At 46.2% G+C, this 24,668-nt stretch overlaps 1 protein-coding gene across 4 annotated transcripts in view; it reads right to left on the minus strand.

Annotated features, from left to right (window-relative positions):
• Nucleotides 1–691: 691 nt before the first annotated feature.
• Nucleotides 692–24,668, minus strand: part of LOC139233989 (zinc-binding protein A33-like) — a 36,554-nt gene continuing 12,577 nt past the window's right edge. For 3 of the 4 annotated variants that reach the window (XM_070864758.1, XM_070864759.1, XM_070864760.1), the window contains 7 exons: nt 21,097–21,143; nt 16,117–16,719; nt 12,907–13,002; nt 7,959–8,192; nt 6,261–6,283; nt 6,051–6,172; nt 693–2,369 (listed from right to left, as the gene is read on the minus strand). In XM_070864758.1, the coding sequence (XP_070720859.1) occupies nt 1,852–2,369; nt 6,051–6,172; nt 6,261–6,283; nt 7,959–8,192; nt 12,907–13,002; nt 16,117–16,629 (1,506 nt within the window). In that variant the 5' untranslated portion in view covers nt 16,630–16,719; nt 21,097–21,143 and the 3' untranslated portion in view covers nt 693–1,851. Of the gene's footprint in view, nt 2,370–6,050; nt 6,173–6,260; nt 6,284–7,958; nt 8,193–12,906; nt 13,003–16,116; nt 16,720–21,096; nt 21,144–24,668 lie in introns of all 4 variants that reach the window. The other variant, XM_070864761.1, reaches the window with a different exon arrangement.

A 24,668-nucleotide genomic window follows, 5' to 3' on the forward strand; every position in this document is an offset into this window, starting at 1 on the left:
TTTAACACGTTTTAATCGCCAACCAGCAGATGTGGTTGTAAGTACTATTGTGTGTGCTGTACGCACATGTATATATGTATGACACCGCAATCTATGGCACCCGATTATTAATGTTTCAGAACCTTATTGATTTGAGGAGTAAATTATAAATAAGAACCTCCCCTCTAAAAGCCACGAGAGAACTTTGGTCTGGGTCTTGGATTTCTTCATGACAGAACCATTCATTGGCTTCCTGATCCCTATCATGTTGCTCTAGCATTGACCAGCAGGAGGCAGTGTGGTTAAACCACTTGTGCTGTGGATTATCTGACTAAGACCCTGGAACTCACCCAAATGAGGTAGATGCGTTTTGTTGCAGGAACCTATGCCCAACTTGTCTGGGAAAGGAGGAAAAAAGCCGCCTTCTGCTTGGGTTACTGTGTTACATCAAAGGGAGGGGAAGTGGGAGCTATTCTGGTGGGCTTCCTGAATTGATTGCTTTCTATGTATGAGATGTAGAACTTTGGCAGTCATGCCCAAAAAAACTAGCTGACGTTAAATCAGCAGATAAGCATTAATTTTTAATTAGTAAGAAAAGTTGTACACAAAATCCTTGTATGTAAGAGATATTTTATCCAGGGTAACGTGCTTATTGCAATGGTTCCCAACTTGGCAGGTGAAAATAATAAAATAGTAAATACATTGTCACTTAGAACAGCTCATAATGGGGAAGGCTGAAAATGTCTGAAATATTTATTGCTCATTGTATTTGAATAAACCAAATTAAATATCAATGCATACCCATTTCAATTTTCAATTTTAGAAAAACAACTGCATTTCATTTTGCAGGAGAATGTGTATTACACTCATACTTGTCGACATTTTCAGCTCCTGGGTTTGGGGTTCGTCCAATCCAGACTGGATGCTTGCCTCCTGTCTGACTGCTTCCAATGGGATCTGACTGTTCCAAGCAGGAAGGAATTGAGAGCACAGACTTACTTTCAGATTGGCAATAATTCAATGTTTAGAGTGGTGTTGCCAGTGCAGTGTAACAGAGCAATTGGCCAACTGCAGAGTACGTGGTCAGGCCCACAGTGGGAGAAGCTTATAAACACACACGCACACATGCATGGATGGTTTATTGATTAAAGCCACATTAAAATGTTATTTCTACATAAGTGTGGTACTGAGATACTGCAATGATCATAACTACAATACCCATGAGTACAAGTCATCAAAGCTTTGCTCTATACACAATAGCAATGACCTTACTGTCAGCCTATCACTATAACTCATAGTCTGGTTTCATTGTTTGACATCATTTGTTTAACATTATGCAGCCGTATTCCTTACAGGAGCTATAGGGTGTCCAATAGATACTATATTAAGAGAAATGAAGCTTTGGAGAGTAGATCTGTACAGGTACAGAATGAATGCAAGGTGCTTGGCTTGTGTGTATGATTCTTTACACCATGATTTCCTGATCTCAGGTTCAGATGACAGGAGGAGACGAGCAAAGAAGGCTCGACACTTGCCTATGAAAAAAGAGTAAAAACTGAAAGTCAAGCCATTCCAGGCTGCTTTTGCGCTACCCCCAAAGGGCAGTCACAGAGAGCCATGGGCAGAGGCCGAAGAGTAGATAGCCTGCCTGCTCTCTGGGTCAGGGGTATGATGGGAGGAGTGGGCGACAGAAAGAGAGAGGCAAAAACAAAATCATTTTAAACTGATTAATAAAAGAAATTTGAACATGTTTGCAGGAGTTGCATGCTGCTGTGATCCAGGCACAGTTTATATTATCTTCAATAGGCACACAGGCAGCTTCAAATGTTTGCCGGCTTTTAGACACTGCATTTACTTCACAACACTACTCTGTTAAGGATTTACATGGAGTATTCTCAGTGGTGTGAAATTAATACCTGGGCTGAACAAGGGATACAGTGTCTCTGTGAACGTATCTTTGAACGTGTACATGAGGTTCATGTGGTCAGCGTTGTAAAAGGACACCTGCCCGCCTTCGTAGTCGAGGTACACTCCAATTTTGCTGGGCTTTAATCCTGAAAAGATTACCACATGAGGCAGAGAGTTTGCCACGTAGTGAGTGTTTCTTCTCTCCAAAGTCCATAAACCATCTTGCGGTGACAGCAAGATCGGTGTCTTGCGTTTCACAGACCCTTTTGTCACCCCTAAGATCCAGTTAGCCTTGCATCCCACAAGGATTTCCCAGTAGTGTATTCCCGATGAGAACCCTTGTTTAGCCAGAACGAAGGGATGGACACTGAATCGTGAAGCGCTTGAGGATTTCTTCTGACTCTGGCTGTATGCGACGCTGGTCATGTTGTTGAAGATTAGGAGGTTCCAGTGCGCGGTGTCCGGATCTAGACTCAATGGCACTGGAGAAGAATAGAACACAGAACGGGCTCAATGAAAAGACAAAAATAAGAACATAAGAAATAGGAGCTGGAGTCGGCCATTTGGCTCCTTGAGCCTGCTCCGCCATTCAATAAGATCATGGCTGATCTGATCATGGCCTCAACTCCACCTCCCTGCCCGCTCCCCATAACCCTTGACTCTCTGATCACTCAAAAATCTGTCTATCTCCATCTTCAATATATTCAAAGATCCAGCCGCCACAGCTCTCTGGGGCAGAGAATTCAAAAGAAAATGAGCTCACTTATTGAATTAATATTTGGGAACTTGTCCAATTCAAGAAGCTTGATTTTATAGGATTTATCTATCTTTTGATCTAAATTATTATGGAGCTCTGAAACAGCTCGATAGCTCAAGAGTTACACTGTGTCTTTACATTAAATACAAATTGTCAAATTTAAGATTATTTCAGATTCCAAATTTGATAATTCACCTACCTGTGTTACTCACAGAAATTTCTTAACATTTGCTTTCCTGTAACTATTTTAAGAAAGATGTATTTTTCTCTCTTTTCGCATCTCCTTGTCCCTACATTACCTTTGCTATTGCACCTTTGCCAAAAGTGAGATAAATTGGCCATGGGAAGTGGGGGAGACCTGTGTGGAGGGAGAACTACTCCTGGCTGCCTTCCCGATGTATTTTACTGTCCACCTCACTGTTAGCCAACCCTCCTACTTTTGTGTTATCAGAAATGTTGAGATCGTGTTCCCTGTACCCATGACTAAATCAACTATAAATACAGAGAACAGCAGCGACCCCTGGGTATACCACTCCTACCTGTTCTCCAGTCTAAGCAATCCCCATTTGTCCGAATTCTTTCTTCCTGTCTGTCAACCAACTTTCTGTCCATTCTGCTACATCACTTCTTCCGCCATGCACCTGGATTTTTTCACCAAGTCCTGTCTTCAAATCCATCCAAGGCCTTGCCTCTCCCTATCTCTGAAACCTCCTCCAGCCGTTCAGCCCTTCAAGATCTCTGCGCTCCTCCAATTCTGGCTCCTTGCAAATCCCCGATTACCTTCGCTCCATCATTGGTGGCCGTGCTTTCAGCTTTCGAAGCCCTAAGCTCTGGAATTCCCTCTCTGAACCTCTCCCCATCTCTACCTCTCCTCCTTTAAGTCGCTGCTTAAAAACTACCTCTTTGACCAAGCTTTTGGTCATCTGTCTTTATGTGGCCGAGTGTCAAATTCTGATAACGTTCCTGTGAGGTGCCTTGGGGCATTTTACGATGTTAAAGGTGCTATATAAATACAAGTTGTTATTGTGATACACCTTATCAAATACCATCTGAAAATTCATAGATATCTACTGCATTCCTTTTATCTGTCCAATTGGTAATTTCATAATTATGACTTGCCTTTCACAAATACCGGCTGTCCTTGATGAATCCATTCTCTCTCTAATTTTATCTGAAGACCGAGGAGAATAGAACTCTTCGGGTATTATTTAGGAAAGGGATTAAGAATTATCGCGTGGTCTCACCATAACTTTGGCCATCTGCTGTAATGGCCATGGAGCAGGCTGGGCCCCAGAGTGATGGCATGTTGGGATTGAGCCTTTGCCCACCCCAGGTGTGGCTTTTGTCAGAAGGGGAGGGGGTGTCCCTACTTCAGGAGTTCCTGCCCCCTGGATCTTTGGTGGGACCTGGCATGTGGACAATGGAGGTGCACACGGTCAGATTGGATGTAACTCAACAACAACTTGTATTTATATAGCACCTTTAACGTAGTAAAACGTCCCAAGGCGCTTCACAGCAGTGTTATAAGACAAAACAAATACATTTGACACAGTGCCACATCAGAAGAAATTATGGCAGATGACCAAAAAAAAGCTTGGTTAAAGAGGTAGGTTTTAAGGAGCATCTTAAAGGAGGAAAGAGAGGTAGAGAGACGGAGAGGCTTGGGGAGGGAGTTCCAGAGGTTCAGGCCCAGGCAGTGGAATGCATGGCCACCAATGGTTGAGCAGTTATAATCAGGGATGCAGAATTTGAGGAACGCAGACATCTCGTGGGGTTGTGAGGTTAAAAGAGATTACAGAGATAGGGAGGGGGCGAGTCCATGGAGAGAGTGGTAAACTAGGGTGAGAATTTTGAAATTGAGGTTTTGCTTAACCGGGAGCCAATGTAGGTCAGCGAGCACAGGGCGTGATGGGTGAGTGGGACTTGGTGCGAGTTAGGACACTGGCTGTAACTCACCCAACAACTGGGGCCCCAGGCAGAATCAAAGCCTGGATCTCATAGAGGAATCATTAAAAAATATATATACTGAAACCCCCTCATAATGTGGACCACTGAGCGGGCATCATGAACTTGTTTCTGCAAGGAGGGGAATGACCGCACCTGGCTTGACCACTTCCACGAGCCTTTGTGCCATGTTCACAATAGGGGGCACCCCTAGATACAGCTCAAGTGGTACAAGGGACCTCCCCCTGACCCTGCAAACTGTGCTGGGATCAGCAGAGGAGCTATCTGGGATATTCCCCCACTGTAGGTTTTCAGGGTCACAAGATCAACAGGCTAGTGGAAAGTGGGGATGATGTAGAACACAGCACAAATCCAAAATAGCCTTTGGACTGGCACCAGTGAATGATCATGAAGCTGCGGATTGTGGTTAAAAAAAAAACAATTGGCTCACTAATGCCCTTCAGGGAAGGAACCTGCCACCTCTACCCGGTCTAGCCTTTTTCAAAATTTGTTCCGGGATGTGGGCGTTACTGGCAAGGCCAACATTTATTGCCCATCTCTAATTGCCCTCGAGAAGGAGGTGGTTAGCCGCCGTGGTGAAGGTGCTCCCACAGTGCTGTTAGGGAGGGAGTTCCAGGATTTGGACCCACTGCCGATGAAGGAATGGCGATATATTTCCAAGGCAGGATGGTGTGTTACTGGGGGGGGAACGTGGAGGTGATGGTGTTCCCATGCGCCTGCTGCCCTTGTCCTTCTAGTCGGTAGAGGTCGCGGGTTTGGGAGGTGCTGCCAAAGAAGCCTTGGCAAGTTGCTGCAGTGCATCGTGTAGATGGTACACACTGCAGCCACGGTGCGCCGGTGGTGGAGGGAGTGAATGTTGAAGGTGGTGGATGGGATGCCAATCAAGTGGGCTGCTTTGTCCTGGATGGTGTCGAGCTTCTTGAGTATTGTTGGAACCGCATTCATCCAGGCAAGTGGAGAGTATTCCATCACACTCCTGACTTATGCCTTGTAGATGGTGGAAAGGCTTTGGGGAGTCAGGAGGTGAGACACTCACCGCAGAATACCCAGCCTCTGACCTGCTCTTGTAGCCACAGTATTTATGTGGCTGGTCCAGTTAAGTTTCTTCAATGGTGACCCCAGGATGTTGATGGTTGGGATACGGCGATGGTAATGCCGTTGAATGTCGAAGGGAAGTGGTTAGACTCTCGCTTGTTGGAGATAGTCATTGCCTGGAACTTTGTGGCTCGAATGTTACTTGCCACTTTCCAGGCCAAGCCTGAATGTCGTCCAGGTCTTGCTGCATGCAGGCATGGACTGCTTTATTATTGAATGGAACTGAACAATGTGCTGGTCTGACTGCAGATATACCATGTAAAAACCGGGAGGTGAAGGGAAGGAGTTTCATGAACATCACGCTCTGAGCACCGTCACTAACAATCAAAACTCATCATTTTCTCACCTATATCAATACCGATTTCATTGACCAATTTTTTCCAGGTATTGTATATCATTAGGAATTTGTACTTGGCACCGTCTATCTTTACTGACACATCCTTGGGATCAGAGATTGCCAATTTAGCTCTAGAAAAAGGAATTAAAAGTTAAATTATTAAATCAACAACTGGGACAAGTCCGAACAAATGGACGGCCAATGTTGAAATGGAATTACCTTTCTTGTGTGTTTTTCAGCTTCTGGAAAGAGAAAAACACAAGAATATTAATAGGTTCATCGTCACAAGAGGAGGTGTGAATAGGCAGCTGGTGTTTGCCAGCCGCTCAAATCAAAAGTATTTCCAGGTTCACTTCCTTTTATATATTTTTATTAAATCCCATCCAATCCCTGTGAAGCTATTCACCGATTCCATAGAAACCTTTTTAACTGGTACCGAGAAAGTTCTAATTACTCATCTCTTTTTGTTGGTCGTTAAGATTTAGTGTTGTGCAATGGGACACTTTCTAGATTACATCCAGCATAGGAACAAACACTTGCTGGCCAAGTACAGCACAGGTTAGACACAGAGTAATGCTCCCTCTACACTGTCCCATCAAATACTCCCAGGGCAGGTACAGCACGGGGTTAGATACAGAGTAAAGCTCCCTCTACACTGTCCCATCAAACACTCCCAGGGCAGGTACAGCACGGGGTTAGATACAGAGTAAAGCTCCCGCTACACTGTCCCATCAAACACTCCCAGGGCAGGTACAGCACCAGTTAGATACAGAGTAAAGCTCCCTCTGCACTGTCCCATCAAACACTCCCAGGGCAGGTACAGCACGGGGTTAGATACAGAGTAAAGCTCCCGCTACACTGTCCCATCAAACACTCCCAGGGCAGGTACAGCACCAGTTAGATACAGAGTAAAGCTCCCTCTGCACTGTCCCATCAAACACTCCCAGGGCAGGTACAGCACGGGGTTAGATACAGAGTAAAGCTCCTGCTACACTGTCCCGTCAATGTACCTCAGCTCTGTGAGAACAGTGCCCCCCTATAGCATGGTCATGCAGGTACCCAAATTGTAAACCTTGAGGCCTCTCTGAGTGAGATTCAGTACCTATTTGTCTTGTGCTGTAGACTGAAGCCCACAATAAAATGGATCAAGCCTGGTAGTAAAATCCCCAAAACTCAGCATTGTTAATGTCAACCATGCCTTGGACTGAGGCCCAAATGATGATTTCAGTGTGAAACACTATCAGGCTTGTCCCTTATGATATCTGATTTTATTTAGTGGAATGTAGAAGAATTCTTATTAGCCTAGAAGAGTTAATGTTAAACAAAAATGCCCAGTGCCAACCGGGTGTGGGGTCAGGTCCGATGGTGTGGGGCTCAGGACCGCCGGTGTAGTGTTTCGATGGAATGTAGGGCTCAGAACCTCTCAGCTAAAGTTAGCTGTGGCTGTGAATTCCAGGGGGTTTATAAACAGCAAACAATAAGTCCTGAAATGTTGTTGTGAAATAAAATTGGGCTGTCCAGGCAGGGGGAGGTCAGTGCTGCAACACTTCCAGACCATCGCACCACAGGTCCCCTGACTAAGGGCTGGTTGTAGGGCAGGTGACCTCCTTCCGACCCACCTCAGTATTTTTGGAGCTGGATGCTTGAGGTATATGAGACATGACTTGTTAATCAACTCATTTCCGCCCCCCCGCCCCACCACGTGGAGATATACCCAACCTCCACATGTCACTTCCCTGATACCATGACTGAACTTGGGGGCAAGAGAGACAAAAAAAATCACAAGTGCTCACAACGGATTCAAGCACCAACCAATTTCACATTCAAGCAGAATAATTGACAGTAGTGTGACGGGGGCGGGGGTTGACTGAATGGATGGCTGCCAATGTGCATGACTAGGCTGTTAAAATACTTAACCATTAGGAATAGTATGGCATCTTCTTGAATGAGGTCGTCACTGATTGCCTGAATGGCGTCCGATAATGAAGTGGATTCGAAGACCACCTGCATAATGATTTCTTCCAGCACTGTGAATCGCTGCCAAGCATCGTTGTGGAGTTCCTGCATAACGTTCTCCTCTTCCATTCTCAGCAACTCGTGAAGACGCACAAATACCCGCCCAGTGTGCTGCTCTGTCAACGATACTTCATCCTGGAGAAAGTAACCACAGCACACGGTGTTGGACTGGCACAGCGGAGGAGGAGGGCGCAGGAGAGTGGGTGAAGGAAGGAGGGTGAGAGTGAGAGAGCAGAATATAAGAGAAGAGATACTGGTATAAAGCTCTCCAGCTGTGTTAAGGTTGCCACTTTGCATCTGGTTTGCGGCAAACCAGTCCCACCCACCCCTTCCCCTCAACGACTATCTGTCCCACCTGTGACAGGGACTATGGCTCTCATATTGGACTGTTCAGCCACCTAAGGACTCATTTTTAGAGTGGCAACAAGTCTTCCTCGATTCCGAGGGACTGCCTATGATGATCTGGGTTTTGATTTGCTCCACAAAATGGTGAAATCATTGGATGGATGCAAAACAGGTTTGGCAACTCTGGCCATATTCCTGGAGGTGTCATCACATAGAAACATAGAAAATAGGTGCAGGAGTAGGCCATTCGGCCCTTCGGGCCTGCACCGCCATTCAATATGATCATGGCTGATCATGCAATTTCAGTACCCCATTCCTGCTTTCTCTGCATACCCCTTGATCCATTTAGCCCTAACTCTCTTTTGAATCTATCTAACGAACTGGCCTCAACAACTTTCTGTGGTAGAGAATTCCATAGGTTCACAATTCTCTGAGTGAAGAAGTTTCTCCTCATCTCGGTCCTAATTGGCTTACCCCTTACTCTTAGACTGTGACCCCTGGATCTGGACTTTCCCAACATGGGGAACATTCTTCCTGCAAATAACCTGTCCAGTCCCGTCAGAATTTTATATGTTTCTATGAGATCCCCTCTCATTCTTCTAAACTCCAGTGAATATAAGCCTAGTCGATCCAGTCTTTCTTCATATGTCAGTTCTGCCATCCCAGAAATCAGTCTGGTGAACCTTCGCTGCACTCCCTCAATAGCAAGAATGTCCTTCCTCAGATTAGGAGACCAAAACTGAACACAATATTCAAGGTGTGGCCTCACCAATGCCCTGTACAACTGCAGTAAGACCTCCCTGCTCTTATACTCAAATCCTCTCGCTATGAAGGCCAATATGCCATTTGCCTTCTGCCTCCAATCGGCCCGTCCCCACACTCCTGCCATTGGTCGCCCATTCCTGCGGTGCACCACCTTCCCACGGCCAATTGGAAAGCGAGTAGACTCTTCATTACCCGATTGGATGGTCAATCAAACAGCTTTTTGTCCCCATGTCTGATATTTTTATAACTAATAAACAAAAGTGCTCAAAAACATTTTTTTTAAAAACACTATCTTTAACACCCTGTGATTCAGTGCTCGTTGTAGTGCCACAGAGATTAATCTTTAATTCCCAGAGACTCCAGGGAAATCCTGGAGGATCAGTAACCCGAATGCAACGGTTTGGTTCCACTTAGCTCGGTGTCTCATGGTGTGGAGACAGTGATTTGCTCAATTAATGTTTATTGGCAGCAAAGACAAACATCAGACACACAGGCCCACCTACAAAACCTGTAAAACCACCACTTACAACTGAGAAACAGACTCGAATAAAGGCCTGTGACTACGGCAACTGCCGAGGGAGGTTGCTTAAGTTCATTCATGTTTAATACATTGGATTAAAGGATTTTCAATCGTGCTTTGGGATCTGATTATTTTTCTGTGCAAACTGAAATCCAACAGCCTCCTGTATGATATTCAGGAGTACGGTTATGTCGTGTTTACGCTACTGGACCAATAATCCACAGAATGTGGGTTCAAATCCCACCGTGGCAGTTTGAGAATTTGACTGCAATTTAAGAACACCTGGAAATAAAAAGCTGGTATCAGTAAAAGTGACCATTAATAAATGTTGGCCTTGCCAACAATGACCTGAATTAATTAAAAATAAAATGTAAAAGATAGTTCCAGTGAGAATGCAGCGGGATGGACGCTTATGACTTTCACCCAATATTTTATCAATTGTATTGTGGAGGAAAAGTGTTGGATTTAAAGATGTATTTAGAAATTTGTGAGCTATGATGGTGCAATATTTATTTCTTATGAGTCTGGAGTGTCTCATTCAGGAGACTTTGATTCTTGACACTGTTTGATGCAATTTCCAGTATTTTTAGTGTGCTGACATTCAGCCTTTGAAACCAGTAATAATTTATGCTGCATTAATTATTAAATATTTTAATATTAAAATTGACTCTTGATATTTGCACCATCAGGAAGTAATTATGAAATTCATACAAACCTTTGCGGTGATTAAAAAATTAAACACACAAATTTACAGTCTTGTGTTCCAGAGTCATATCAACACAAACGTCAATCCACAGCCCCTTGAAGTGTTTGGTAAACATGGCTCTGCACTATCTTCCAGAACTGTGGTGGAAACCCTGTTTATGTGCATAATGGTGCTGGCTGTGGTACATTGGGCAGCGCTCTCGCCTCTGGGCCGGCAGATTGTGGCTTCAAGTCCCACTCCAGAGGCTGAAGCATAAGATCCCGACTGACACTCCAGTGGAGTGCTGCACTGTCTGGAGGTACTGTCCTACGGATGACACATTAAGCCGAGGCTCTGTCTGCCTTCTCAGGTGGACATAAAAGATCCTATTGCACTATTTTGTAGAAGAGCTGGGGAGTTCTCCGTGGTGTCCTGGCCAATATTTATGTCTCAATCAACACCACTAAAACAGATTTTCTGGTCAATATCACATTGCTGTTCGTGGGACCTTGTGCGCAAATTTGCTGCATTACAACAGTGACTGCACTTCACAAGTACTTCATTGGCTGTAAAGCGCTTTGGGATGTCCTGAAGTCATGAAAGGCACCATATAAATGAAAGTTTTTTTTGTTTTTCTTTCAATGTCAGTTGAGATTAGCCATCGAACCCTGACCCTCGCCGCCGAGAGCGCGACACTCATGCTGGGAAATAGTACCCTGGGCACCAGCAGCCTTCCAGTACATGACCCACATGGCCATTCATTCACTGCTAACTGATTATGGCATTGCACCCAGCCCCTATTGACCCCTCACCCAACATTCTTTAGCTGCTGGTCACATGTCATTTTAATTCTCCGTCCCCACTCCCACTCTGTCCTCATTGTCCTCGGACTCCTGCACTGTTCCAATGAAGCTCGAGGGACAGCACCTCACCTTTCCATTAGGCACATTACAGCCTTTTGGACTCAACTTTGAGTTCAACAATTTCAGATCACAAACACTGCTCCATTGTTTTTGCACAGCAGCTGTTGCTGATTCTGCTATTTACACCTGCTCTAGGCCCATCTTTTGTTTCTTTACTTGCCCTATTACCATCTCCTTTCGCCTCGCACCATCATCCCTTTTGTCATTTAATCTCTCCTGCCTTCCACCCCATCACAGACCTTCTCTTTTGTTCGTTCCTCCCTTCCTCCCTTCCTTGTATCTGCACTTGCTTAAAAACCTGTTACATCTCTAACTTTTGCCAGTACTATTGAAAGCTCATCGACCTGAAACATGTTTCTCTCTCCATAGATGCTGCCTGACTTGCTGAGTATTTCCAGCATTTTCTGTGTTTAATCCACATTCTCTAGTCCGAGTCACCAGTTAACAATCAGGAGCAGGAACTTTCACTGCTTTCCCCGGGGACACATAAGAACATAGGAAATAGGAACAGGAGTAGGCCATTTGGTCTCTCGAGCCTGCTCCGCCATGCAATAAGATCATGACTGATCTAATCTTGGGCTCAGCTCCACTTCCCCGCCCGCTCCCCATAACCCTTGACTCCCTTATCGCTCAAAAATCTGTCTATCTCCACCTTAAATATATTCAGTGACCCAGCCTCCACAGCTCTTTGCGGTAGAGAATTCCAAAGATTCACGACCCTCTGAGAGAAGAAATTCCTTCTCATTTCTGTTTTAAATGGGCGACCGCTTATTCTGAAACTATGCCCCCTAGTTCTAGATTCCCCCACGAGGGGAAACATCCTTATGGACATATAATAAGGTCATTAATTACTGATGACAGGGATGAGCTTGACTGTCTGCCAGATATTTTATGATAGTGACAGCATGTTGCTGCATAACACTCTCCCAACCCTGCTGTGCTCATTCAACGTGTGCTGCTTGTAAGAATGAATATAAAATTCTGATGGGATTGGACAGGTTAGATGCAGGAAGAATGTTACCGATGTTGGGGAAGTCCAAAACCAGGGGTCACAGTCTACGGATAAGGGGTAAGACATTTAGGACCGAGATGAAGAGAAACTTCTTCACTCAGAGAATTGTGAACCTGTGGAATTCTCTACCGCAGAAAGTTGTTGAGGCCAGTTCGTTAGATATATTCAAAAGGGAGTTAGATGTGGCCCATATGGCTAAATGGATCAAGGGGTATGGAGAGAAAGCAGGAATGGGGTACTGAAGTTGCATGATCGGCCATGATCATACTGAATGGTGGTGCAGGCTTGAAGGGCCGAATGGCCTCCTCCTGCACCTTTTTTCTATGTTTTTATGTTTCTATGTTAAATATAATGGATAAAGCAAACAGTGCAGAAACTAGGATGGAGCATAGATCGGTTGATTAACTCAGCAAGGCCTGTGGGGAACCATTGTCTCTGAGACAAGGGATCTGATTCATCATTGGCGCTGTCTGAGAAGATCACGAGTTGGCCCAATCTCCTCGGAGCACAGTAGAACATCCTAGCTGCTGACTGAGATCGGTATTACATGCTAATTGATGTGACGGGCCAGCTCACAACCACGTTCAATACTCACGCACCATCAACTGCGTCAGATTCTCCTCATAATTAGACTTTATTATTTGGTGATGGTTATGCTTTGTCTTCAACAACTCCAGGGTTGCAGTCAGTTCATGCTGAAAAAATGACACACAGCTTAGTAGCACTTTCTGAAAAATCTGACCCAAGAATCCACATCAAGACTACATAATGTGAATTGAAAGACCCTATCTTTAGTTACATAGAATTATATAGAAATTACAGGCCAGTCGGCCCAACTGGTGCACGCCGGTGTTTATACCCACACAAGCCTCCTTCCAGCTACTTCATCCAATCCTATTTGCATATCCTTCTAGTCATTTCTCCCTTATGCACTTGTCTATCTTCCCCTTAAATACATTTCTACTATTCACCTTAACTACTCCATTTGGTAGCAGGTTCCACAATCTAACCACTGTCTGGGTAAAGTTTGTCTTCCATTCCTTATTGGATGTATTAGTTCTTGAATGCTTGCAGACGAGGCACCATTCTATGAGCAGTTTAATTACTTCAGTTTCTTATTCCTTCCACTCTTTACCTGGCAAGTTTCCAACAAAGCCTACGTACATGTTCATTTACTCACATGCACCTTGCAGGACAAGGTGGACACTTAAATGTCAACATCTGTGCTCTTCAAACTTCCAACATCTCAGTGCTATTTATCTGACTGTAGGAAAAGGCTGCACTTAGAGAGCAAATAAACAGGGAGGATGGTCCTACACTACCGGCCTTTAAGTCAGTGTGCAAAGGGAACTTGGGTCATCGAGGATGTGAAAAAATAACAAATTCCATGATCTTCTCACTGTGTCAGGGAAGATCAGAGCTGAACAAACATTGTATATAAATATATATGAATAATTTGTGTTCTGTAGAAATGTAAAGCTGGGCAGGGTACGGCTTAAGGTGGGTGACTGTCACCAGTTTGTTTGGGACATGGCTTTTGTCCTTGTGTCTTTAGACGAGGAAGATATTGTTTTGGAGTCATGAGCATTCATTTTAGAACTGTACCTTTTGGAGGAGCTATTAAGCCATTTGGGCTGTAAATTCAATCTGCCACTCTCTCTCTGTGCCACTCTCTCCTCCTCCCTCTCCCTCTCTCCCTCCCTCTCTCCCTCTCCCTCTGCCACTCTCCCTGTCCCTCGCTCCCTTTGCCACTCTCCCTCTGCCACTCTCTCCCTCTGTCACTCTCCCCCTCGCCCTCTACCTCTCTGCCATTCTCCTTCTCCCTCTCTCCCTCTCTCCCTCTCCCCCTCTGCCACTCTCCTTCCCTCTCTCCCTCTCTCCCCCTCTCCCCCTCCCTATCCCTCTGCCACTCTCTCCCTCTCTCTCTCTCCCTCTGCCACTCGCTCCCCCTCTCTCTCCCTCTGTCACTCTCTCCCTCTGCCACTCTCCCTCTCTCCCTCTGCCACTCTCCCTATCCCTCTCTCTCTCTGCCACTCTCTCCTTCGCTCCCCCTCTCTCTCTGTTTGTTTGGGCCCGCTGTCCTATTTCCTTCACCATCCAGCCACAGCTGATCCCTGTTTGAATGACACAGTTGTGGAGTAGACAGTACTGGTTTTGCAAACCTCTGATAGATGAGAGCGCCGCACCGCACCGCAGTGAGCAGTCCAGGCAATGCAATCGCTGCGTCGTTATCCCAATGGTGGGCTCCACTGTAACTCAGGAGGAGCTTTCCAATCCGAGCCAGGAGTCGCCGATGCCATCATGGTATGCTCAGGAGAGGGATGGAGTCGGTGGCTAGGGAACGCAGTTTGTGGCCTGTACGAGTATGCATTAGGATTGACGTGAGGAGTCCTAATGGCCAACTGTAACGCCCCAGACTCTTGGGAAGCCTGTCAGCTGGTCAAAGCTCTGTGTCTTCTCCGACCTTTCTATTGGGAGATTTGGCCATCAAGGCAGCAGTGAGCAGACCCGTGCAGGAATGACCAGGGCGGATGATGAGGGAAGATGGCCCTTCGGCACTCACTGGATTGTGGAGAGTTCACCTGTTCTCCAGAGGTGCTGCCTCTTGCAACCGCTCCCGGACAAAGTTTTTGTCACAGGCTCCCACCCTCAAAATATCAACTCATTACTTGCCCAGGAATGATGTAAAATCCTTCGCTTGGTAACTGTTGACTTAACGCTTCCGACTTGGGCTAAGATGGTGGTTGCACAGGCTCACCACGAAACAGTGTTGCCCAGTGCATTCAGCCATTCCCTGAGCTGCAGCGAAACTTCAGTAACAAAATGGCTCCAGCCAATAAGAGCAGCAATTATTGGACTAGGACAGGGCGATGAAGGCACAAGGTCTGCAATCGTTGAACAGACATTTGGATGCCGTGACGGCATAGAGTGAGCTCCAAGGGTTTCAATGCGGTAGATGGGCCTTTGCGCTGTGACCTACATCACGTTTAGCATTGTCAAAGATTCAATTTTTCTTGGGATATGGGCGGCACTGGAGTGATCGTATTTACTGCCCGTCTGCCTCAGGGCAAAAAGATCGACCACTTATTGTGGGACTGGAGTCACACGTATGCCAGAGCAGGGAAACGTAGCTGGGAAACTCTACAAAAGGGAGTTAGATGTGGCCCTTACGGCTAAAGGGATCAGGGGGTATGGAGAGAAAGCAGGAATGGGGTACTGAAGTTGCATGATCAGCCATATTATATTGAATGGTGCTGCAGGCTCGAAGGGCCGAATGGCCTACTCCTGCACCTACTTTCTATGTTTTTATGTTTCCTGCGCTGAAGGACATTAGTGAACCAGTTGGGAAATTACAGCAATCTGGCAGATATTAAGGTCATTTTCAGGTGCTAGCCACAAATGACTATTTTTGTGAATTTGACAATTCATCGATTTGTCATGGTGGGATTTGAATTCATGACACCTGGGTTGTTGGTACCGTACTGTACCGTAACCAAGGCTACTGTATTTGTGAATGGCTATAGTAACTCTTCCAATAGATTCTGCACTGAAACATTGGCCCATGCGTTTATTATCCCAGATTCCCCTATTATAGCTCCTTATTATCATCTAAGTGGGCAGCACCCTCGCCTCTGGATCAGAAGGTTCAAGTCCTGCTCCAGAGACTTGAGTACATAATCTAGACGGACACCGAGTGCAGTGCTGAGGGAGTGCTGCACTGTAAAGCGCTATGGAGCGTCCTGAGGTTATGAAAGGCACCATATAAATGCAAGTCTTTCTATTCGGTTGGCCACTCCATTCCAAGTTACCTTATAGTATCGTGTCGCCTCATTGATGGGATAAACTCGATGGTTCTTGTGCTTATTTGAATCCCTGCAGATTAGGCAAATTAACTCTTGGTCATCTTCACAAAAGAGCTTTAACTTCTCCTTGTGCTGAGGACACATGTCGTAATCCTTGGGGTAAAACTCGAGTGAAGAGGCATCTGGGCTCAATGACCAAAGAAGCACAATAACAAAACTGAGGATGACTAGAAGCAGGAATCCGAAATTATTGTCTCCACCTGACTCGGTTTCTTCTGAACTGTTGTCTTTCTTTGACTGAAGGATCTCGACCACACAGGCCAGTGTGCGATTAGTTCTCAGCGAGCCTGAGGAGTATTGTCGACACAATGGGCAGATGGATGTTTCCTCCCTGTCCCAATACTCGGTTATACAGGGTCTGCAGAAGTCATGTTCGCACTCCGTGGTGACTGGATCTTTAAATGTATCCAGACATATCGAGCATGAGAACTGGTTTCTGATGTCGTCTTCGACAGACATGCTGGGAGCGAAGCTGTGGTAAGTTTAGGGCTGACTCGCTCTTCCTGCTTCCAGCCTTCCAATTCCAACATACGGAGAAGCCGGCTGACCCTGTGTTCACAAGGAAAACGTGAGACAGTCTCATTACATGACCAAGGTTATACGTACACCATTATCTTGCTGGGTCCAAACCACAGCGACCAACTCTCAACCCCATTGCCACTCCCTCATGTTCGCCCAGACCCAGGAATCCATAGCCAGGTTTTGGCTGACCACCAACAAACCTGGGCCTGTGCCTTACCCTCCTCATGCTGACTGGCACAATGTTGGCTTAAAAATAACTTTGGAAATAAAAGAAGCCTTTTTCTCTCCCTGGGAAGCGAGTCTCTCTATCCTGACCTTCCCTCCATTTTCTGTTTCCTTACGAGGACAGTGCACTAGAATCCTTTTAAAGGCTTTTCTTTACCTTGTATGGGTTGGGATTCTTTAAAAGGGCACGGGCCTGAAGACGGAAAGTCCACGACCCCTCTGACAATGAAATAAATGAAAAAAAAGAATGCCAGGCGTGCTTCAAAAAAGTTGAGTAAAGTTGGGGATTAAGCTCCGCCCAATATTAGTTACTGATTTCTCTCAGGACGTTGAGGCTGATTTTGTTTATTTTTTTGAAGCACTTGTGAGTCCCATTTTATTTTAATTTTCGGGAGGTGAGCACCTGGCGTTGGTTTGAACAGGTGAGGCTTCATTGTGACTTCATCCGAACGACCAATCAGACTGCGGAGAGATGACAATCGGGAGGATTGAATTATAAACTTTCCATTCTGGGGCTTGTCAACAGGATGACAAGGTTGTGTCTCTACTCTCTCTTTGCCTTCCTCTTTACCTCACTCTCTCTTGCTCTCTCATACTTTCACTTATCACACAGAGGGTTGGTATGCAGGTACAGCAAGTGTTCAGGAAGGCCAATGGAATCTTGACTTTTATTGCAAAGGGGATGGAGTATAAAAGCAGGGAAGTCTTGCTACAGTTATACAGGGTATTCGTGAGGCCACACCTGGAATACTGCGTACAGTTTTGGTTTCCATATTTAAGAAAGGATAAACTCCCTTTATTTATTGGGGACTTGGCCTGGAGGGTGTTGCACGGAGCAGTCCCGTGTAATAAGTTTTTAAGTCGGTTCACGGACTCCCGGGCCGCATGCAATTTCTGTGGTCGGGAAGAGTCCGTGTTCCATGTTTATGCTGTATGTGTGAGGTTGCAGTCCCTCTTCCATTATTTGGAGGGGCTGCTCCTCAATTTATGGTTGCACTTCAGTCCCATACTCCTGATCTTTGGACACTGTGCGGAGGGGAGCAGGCAGGTCGGAGGGCCTCCTTGTCGGACTGCTCCTGGGCATGGCCAAGGGGGCCATCAGCCGGTCCAGGCAGCGGGCGGTCGAGGGGGTCGTTCAGCCTGACTGCCTGCCTCTCTTTCGCAGTTACATCGGGAGCCAGGGTATCCTTGGAGATGGAGCACGCGGTGTCCACCGGTACGCTCGCGGCCTTCCGCGAGAGGTGGGCACCGGAGGGACTGGAGTGCATCATCACCCCCGGCAACCAAATTTTAATTTGAACCATTATTGTTGAAAATTAATTTTTTTAAATTGTCGGTTTTAGTGCCCCTTTAATAAGGGGGCATTTGATTTACATTTGATTTTACAGGTGCAACCAAATAGTTGTAGAGTTGTTGATCGGTGCCAAGCCTCGAAACCTCCCTCGGGAGCTAGTGCCTCACAACAGGAGCTTGAGCCTCCTTGGAGTTCTGCGTGGAGGGGTTTCCTGTACGGGCTGCTCCTGCACACTCTCCACCTTGCCATCCTCGCCTGCCGTCCGGACACGCCATGGCATAACATCTTGGCGTCCGGAGGAGGCGGGGGTCCCCAATGGAGGGCACTCTACGTGGGAGTCCTCCCAGTATTTATTGGGGACTTGGCCTGGAGGGTGGTGCACGGAGCAGTCCCGTGCAATAAGTTTTTAAGTCGGTTCACGGGCTCCCAGGCCGCCTGCAATTTCTGCGGCCTGGAGGAGTCAGTGTTCCATGTTTTTATTGAATGTGCGAGATTGCAGCCCCTCTTCCAATATTTAAAAGGGCTGCTCCTTAAATTTTGGCTGCATTTCAGTCCCACGCTCCTGATCTTTGGGCATTCTGTGCGGAGGACAGTGGGCAGGTCGGAGGGCCTCCACATAAGACTGCTCCTGGGCATAGGAGGGGGTCGTTCAGCCCGACTGCCTGCCTCTCTTTCGCAGTTACATCCGAGCCAGGGTGTCCCTGGAGATGGAGCACGCAGTGTCCACCGGTACGCTCGCGGCCTTCCGCGAGAGATGGGCGCCGGAGGGACTGGAGTGCATCATTTCAACCGGGAACAGAATTTAATTTTAATTTGATTTGATTTGATTTGACAAAGGTTCCCTTTATGTTCAATTGTTAATTTGTAGGTTTTGGTGCCCTCAAAAACAAGGGGGCACTGGAATGAAATTTTCTACCCAAATAGTTGTCGAGCTGTTGAGTTGGGAGTGGCTTAGCCAGTCACGTGATGTTCACAAGACTCAATAAAACCCCAGTCAGTTGGGTTCAGGGGATCCACAATGAGGCAGGTGGTTGTGAGCCTGGTGGATGAACTGGTAATGTGTAGTGTGATTGTTAAACCTTTGCTAATAAATCAACTAGTTCTTAATAGCAATGTGTTGCTATGAATTCTTAAGCAAAGAACCCATGAAGCAAATACATTACAGGGACCTTGTCCCTTTCTATCAGCCCCCATCCCCCAGCCCCCACTAAACAGGTGTCTGTCTCATCCTCTCTCCCAATTAAGGGAAGAAATTAAAATGCTAAATTCTTTCTGTTGCTCATAGTTACAATCATTACATTATTTAAGTACACAGAGCTATCAGCGTTCTTTGATTAATTACTTGCTAAAGGATCAATAAAACTCTGCACTCTAAGGATAATGAGTTTGAATCTTGACTCCTACGATTGTAATGAATAATCCTGGAACTTAAACTGCTTGGCACATTCTGATCTTTAAACGGAACGACCCTGTGCGTTTGCTTTAAACAGATGTTAGTACCTGAGATTCTCCTCACTTGACTCTCTCAGACTCGAGGGTCAGGGGTTGCTCTTCAAACAGGAGATGGGAAGTGGGGAGGGGGAAAGGTCTGGTCGGGTTCAGGGCCAGAACGGACAGGGTGATGGGCTTGGGGTTCAGCATTGAACTTCTCTGAGAGGGACGGGGAGATCGAAGTCAGATGTTTCCCCTCATGGGGGAATCTAGAACTAGGTGGGTAGAGTTTCAGAATAAGGGGTCGCCCATTTAAAACGGCAATGAGGAGAAATTTCTTCTCTCAGATGGTCGTGAATCTTTGGGATTCTCTGCTCCAAAGAGCTGTGGAGGCTGGGTCATTGAATATATTTAAGGTGGAAATAGACAGATTTTTGAACGATAAGGGAATCAAGGGTTATGGGGAGCGGGCGGGGAAGTGGAGCTGGGTCCATGATCAGATCAGCCATGATCTTATTGAATGGCGGAGCAGGCTTGAGGGGCCTAATGGCCTACTCCTGTTCCCATTTCTTATGTACTTATGTCAGGTCAAGTTGATTGGTAGGCTGATGTGGAATGGGCTGAGTCCTTGCTGTGGGCTGTAACTTTTGCCAAGGCCTTTCTGGTGGGGACTGGGACTGTGCAGAAGGTACGAGAGGGCTCTGAGCTGGGAGACAGTCACTCCACATCGGTATTTTATTTGGTGATTTTTCTTGTAATGCCTTGCACTGACGGGAGGAACATGGAGCCTTTCAAGTAATCGAGAGATTTTGTTAGCTTCACCTGCTATTGGCTAGTTTATCTTCTGTTTTTCTGCAATTTGATTGGTCCTTTGGATCACACTGACCAATCAGAAGGCACAAAAGTGACAGTGGGGGAGGGAGGACATTTTTGACCACAGAAAGCGTCCCAGCCTTTCCTGATCGTTGTCCTCTTTCACTTCTGATATCATCCTTGTAAATCTTGCACTTTCTGCAGACCTTCTATATCCTTTTGTAATATGGAGACCAGAACTGTCACAGCACTCCATATGTGGTCTAACCAAGGTCCTGTACAAGTTTAACATGACTTCTCTGCTTTTGAATTCTATTACTCTAGGATTTTATTTGCACTAATAGGGTTTAATCAATGTGTGCCCTCAGATTCAATGTCCACTGTCAGATTTTAGGCATGAACTTTTATCCTCTGTACGGTTTTGTGAACAATGGCCTGTACTGAAAGCCCTGACTTCAGTTCTGACTGGCAGACTGACAACTCACACAGAGACAAACAAACTTAGTGGAGCTGCAGTCTGGAGCCTCATCGCCTCATTACATTTTTGTGGTAGGGAGACATTTATTGCCTCTGGAGATATGTTTAATAGCTGTTCTGCTAAAAAAAAACATGATTACCCAATTAAACAATGTTCTTATTACCTGCTGCCCATGTAAACAATCAGCGTTTCAGTGGATCACTTCTGTCCCTAAACACAAAGTACATAAATATCAAAGCATGAACAATCTATTTTCATCCTTTTTAATGTCAAGGTGGCACTTTCCAGCTCATTTTAGTGAGGTCCATTGTTGTATGTTTTGTGCAAGGACCCGGTCGAGAGAAACATGAAAGAAAGCATATGAGATTAAACCATGGAGATACAAAGAGACCAACATGTGTTTGGCTGAAATCCCTCTCTTCACCAGTTTAATTATATCCCATTTCAGGGCCAAAGTCTTTGTCAGGCATAAGAACATAAGAAATAGGAGCAGGAGTAGGCCACCTGACCCCTCGAGCCTGCTCCGCCATTCAATAAGATCATGGCTGATCTGATCATGGACTCAGCTCCACCTCCCTGCCCGCTCCCCATAACCCTTTATTCCCTTACCGCTCAAAAATCTGTTTATCTCCATCTTCAATCTCTGCCACAATCACTAAGGAGGTGGTACTCAGTAAGATAATGGGACGAAAGGCAGATAAATCCCCTGGACCTGATGGCTTGCATCCTAGGGTCTTAAGAGAAGTAGCGGCAGGGATAGTGGATGCATTGGTTGTAATTTACCAAAATTCGCTGGATTCTGGGGCGGTTCAAGCAGTTTGGAAAACTGCAAATGTAACGCCCCTATTTAAAAAAAGGAGGCAGACAAAAAGCAGGAAACTATAGACCAGTTAGCCTAACATCTGTGGTTGGGAAAATGTTGGAGTCCATTATTAAAGAAGCAGTAGCAGGACATTTGGAAAAGCAAAATTTGGTCAGGCAGAGTCAGCATGGATTTATGAAGGGGAAGTCATGTTCGACAAATTTGCTGGAGTTCTTTGAAGATGTAACGAACAGGGTGGATGAAGGGGAGCCAGTGGATGTGGTGCATTTGGACTTGCAGAAGGCATTTGACAAGGTGCCACATAAAAGGTTACTGCACAAGATAAAAGTTCATGGGGTTGGTGGTAATATATTAGCATGGATAGAGGATTGGCTAACTAACAGAAAACAGAGAGTCGGGATAAATGGTTCATTCTCTGGTTGGCAACCAGTAACTAGTGGGGTGCCACAGGGATCAGTGCTGGGACACCAACTATTTACAATCTATATTAACGACTTGGAAGAAGGGACTGAGTATAATGTAGCCAAGTTTGCTGACGATACAAAGATGGGAGGAAAAGCAATGTGTGAGGAGGACACAAAAAATCTGCAAAAGGACAGGCTAAGTGAGTGGGCAAAAATTTGGCAGATGGAGTATCATGTTGGAAAGTGTGAGGTCATGCACTTTGGCAGGAAAAAAATCAAAGAGCAAGTTATTATTTAAATGGAGAAAGATTGCAAAGTGCTGCAGTACAGCGGGACCTGGGGGTACTTGTGCATGAAACACAAAAGGATAGTATGCAGGTACAGCAAGTGATCAGGAAGGCCAATGGTATCTTGGTCTTTATTGCAAACGGGATGGAGTATGAAAGCAGGGAAGTCTTACTACAGCTATATAAGGTATTGGTGAGGCCACACCTGGAATACTGTATGCAGTTTTCATTTCCATATTTACAAAAGGATATACTTGCTTTGGAGGCAGTTCAGAGAAGGTTCACTAGGTTGATTCCGGGGATGAGGGTGTTGACTTATGAGGAAAGGTTGAATAGATTGGGCATCTACTCATTGGAATTCAGAAGAATAAGAGGTGATCTTATCGAGACATATAAGATTATGAGGGGGCTTGACAGGGTGGATGCAGAGAGGATGTTTCCACTGAGTGGGGAGACTCGAACTAGAGAGCATGATCTTAGAATAAGGGGCTGCTCATTTAAAAAAAGATGAGGAGAAATTTCTTCTCTGTGAGGGTTGTAAATCTGTGGAATTCGCTGCCTCAGAGAGCTGTGGAAGCTGGGACATTGAATAAATTTAAGATAGAAATAGACAGTTTCTTAAACGATAAGGGAATAAGGGGTTATGGAGAGCGGGCAGCGAAGTGTAGCTGAGTCCATGATCAGATCAGCCATGAGGGGCCATATGGTCTACTCCTGTTTCTATTTCTTATGTTCTTATTAAATATATTCAACAATAAAACAAGATCCAGATTGAAGCCGTCTTGAGTGTGTATGCTGTAGTGATGTCGAAGAGAAGATATTAAAGATCGGGTCTTATTTGACAAGCAGGGCAAGCTCCTACTACAGGATCTCCGTCACACACAGGGAGCCAGGCGGTGTTTGGGGTATAGGGGGAGATGGTGGGGTGGCGAGGGGGGCGGCAAGATCTGGGACTCCTGCTGAGGAGGATCCACTATACAGAAGGCAGAGACACCCAGCAGAGGCACTAAAGGCTATCCTTGAGTTCCAAACTTGCCAAGGAGGGCTGGGGGACAGAAGACAGGCTAGTACCAGGCCCTCTCACTCCAGCACAACCAACAACAGCAATCTCACTGTTCCTCTGGCAGGGGCAGGCACGCCTTCTCTGCTGGTACCTGGGGTCGGTGGTACTACAGTGGGAGGGTAAGACATGGCGTGGATACCCTGCCCTCCTGATAGCTTTTCAAGGTGATGGGTGGGCCAAGGGTGACCCAGTTGCCTGCCTGGGGAGGGGGAAGAATATTTCCAGTGGTGCTTTTAGAGCAGCACTCTGGCTTGATGATCTGATGTTTTCTGTGCTTGTAAAAGCACCCCTACACAGTGATGCAGTTCCCACGGAGACACGAGTCATGGCACCACAGTCGCCACAGTCAGAATCAACGTGATGGAAATGACACTCAGCCACGGCCATTCCAGCTGTTCACTGCTCCTCCGCCTCTCGCCAACCATATTATAATAGAGTCGGCAGGCACTCCAAATCGGTCCACCGCATCGGGGCCTATCATCATCCAATGCTCACCCCCCGCACTGACACACACACACACACTCATACATACACACTCACGCCCCACACATTCACCCACACCCACACACACACACACATACTCCCCCCCCCCCCACACACACACACACACTTGTCTTCTTTTCTTAGGCTGTCCCCCAGAGTTGAGGATGACTTGCTTCCACACTAATATGAGTTCTAAGGTGGCTGATGAGACCAATGCACCAACGCAGGACCTGCAGTCTCGTCACCGATGGTGGTTGGAGGGACGGGTTGGTGGGGTGCTTGGCTTGCCGTGCGCTCCTTCCACTGTATGCGCTTGGCTTCCGCATGCTCCTGGCGAAGAGACCCGAGGTGTTCAGCGCCTTCCCGGATGTTCCTCCTCCAATTAGGGCGGATTTGGGCTAGGAATTCCCAGGCGTTGGTGGATTTGAGGGTGTCCTTGAAACTTTTTCTCTGCCTTCCTGGGGCTCGCTTGTCATGTCGGAGCTCAGAGTAGAGTGCTTGTTTCGGGAGTGTAGTGTCGAACATGCGGACGATGTGGCCCGCCCACCGGAGCTGATTGAGCGTGATCAATGCTTCGATGCTGAGGATATTGGCCTGAGCGAGAACACTGCGTCTGTCCTGCCAATGGATTTACAGGATCATGTGGAGGCAACGTTGGTGTTACTTCTCCAGTGT

The sequence above is a fragment of the Pristiophorus japonicus genome, chromosome 21 (assembly GCF_044704955.1).
Source record: "Pristiophorus japonicus isolate sPriJap1 chromosome 21, sPriJap1.hap1, whole genome shotgun sequence".
In the NCBI taxonomy this organism is placed as follows: Eukaryota; Metazoa; Chordata; class Chondrichthyes; family Pristiophoridae; genus Pristiophorus; species Pristiophorus japonicus.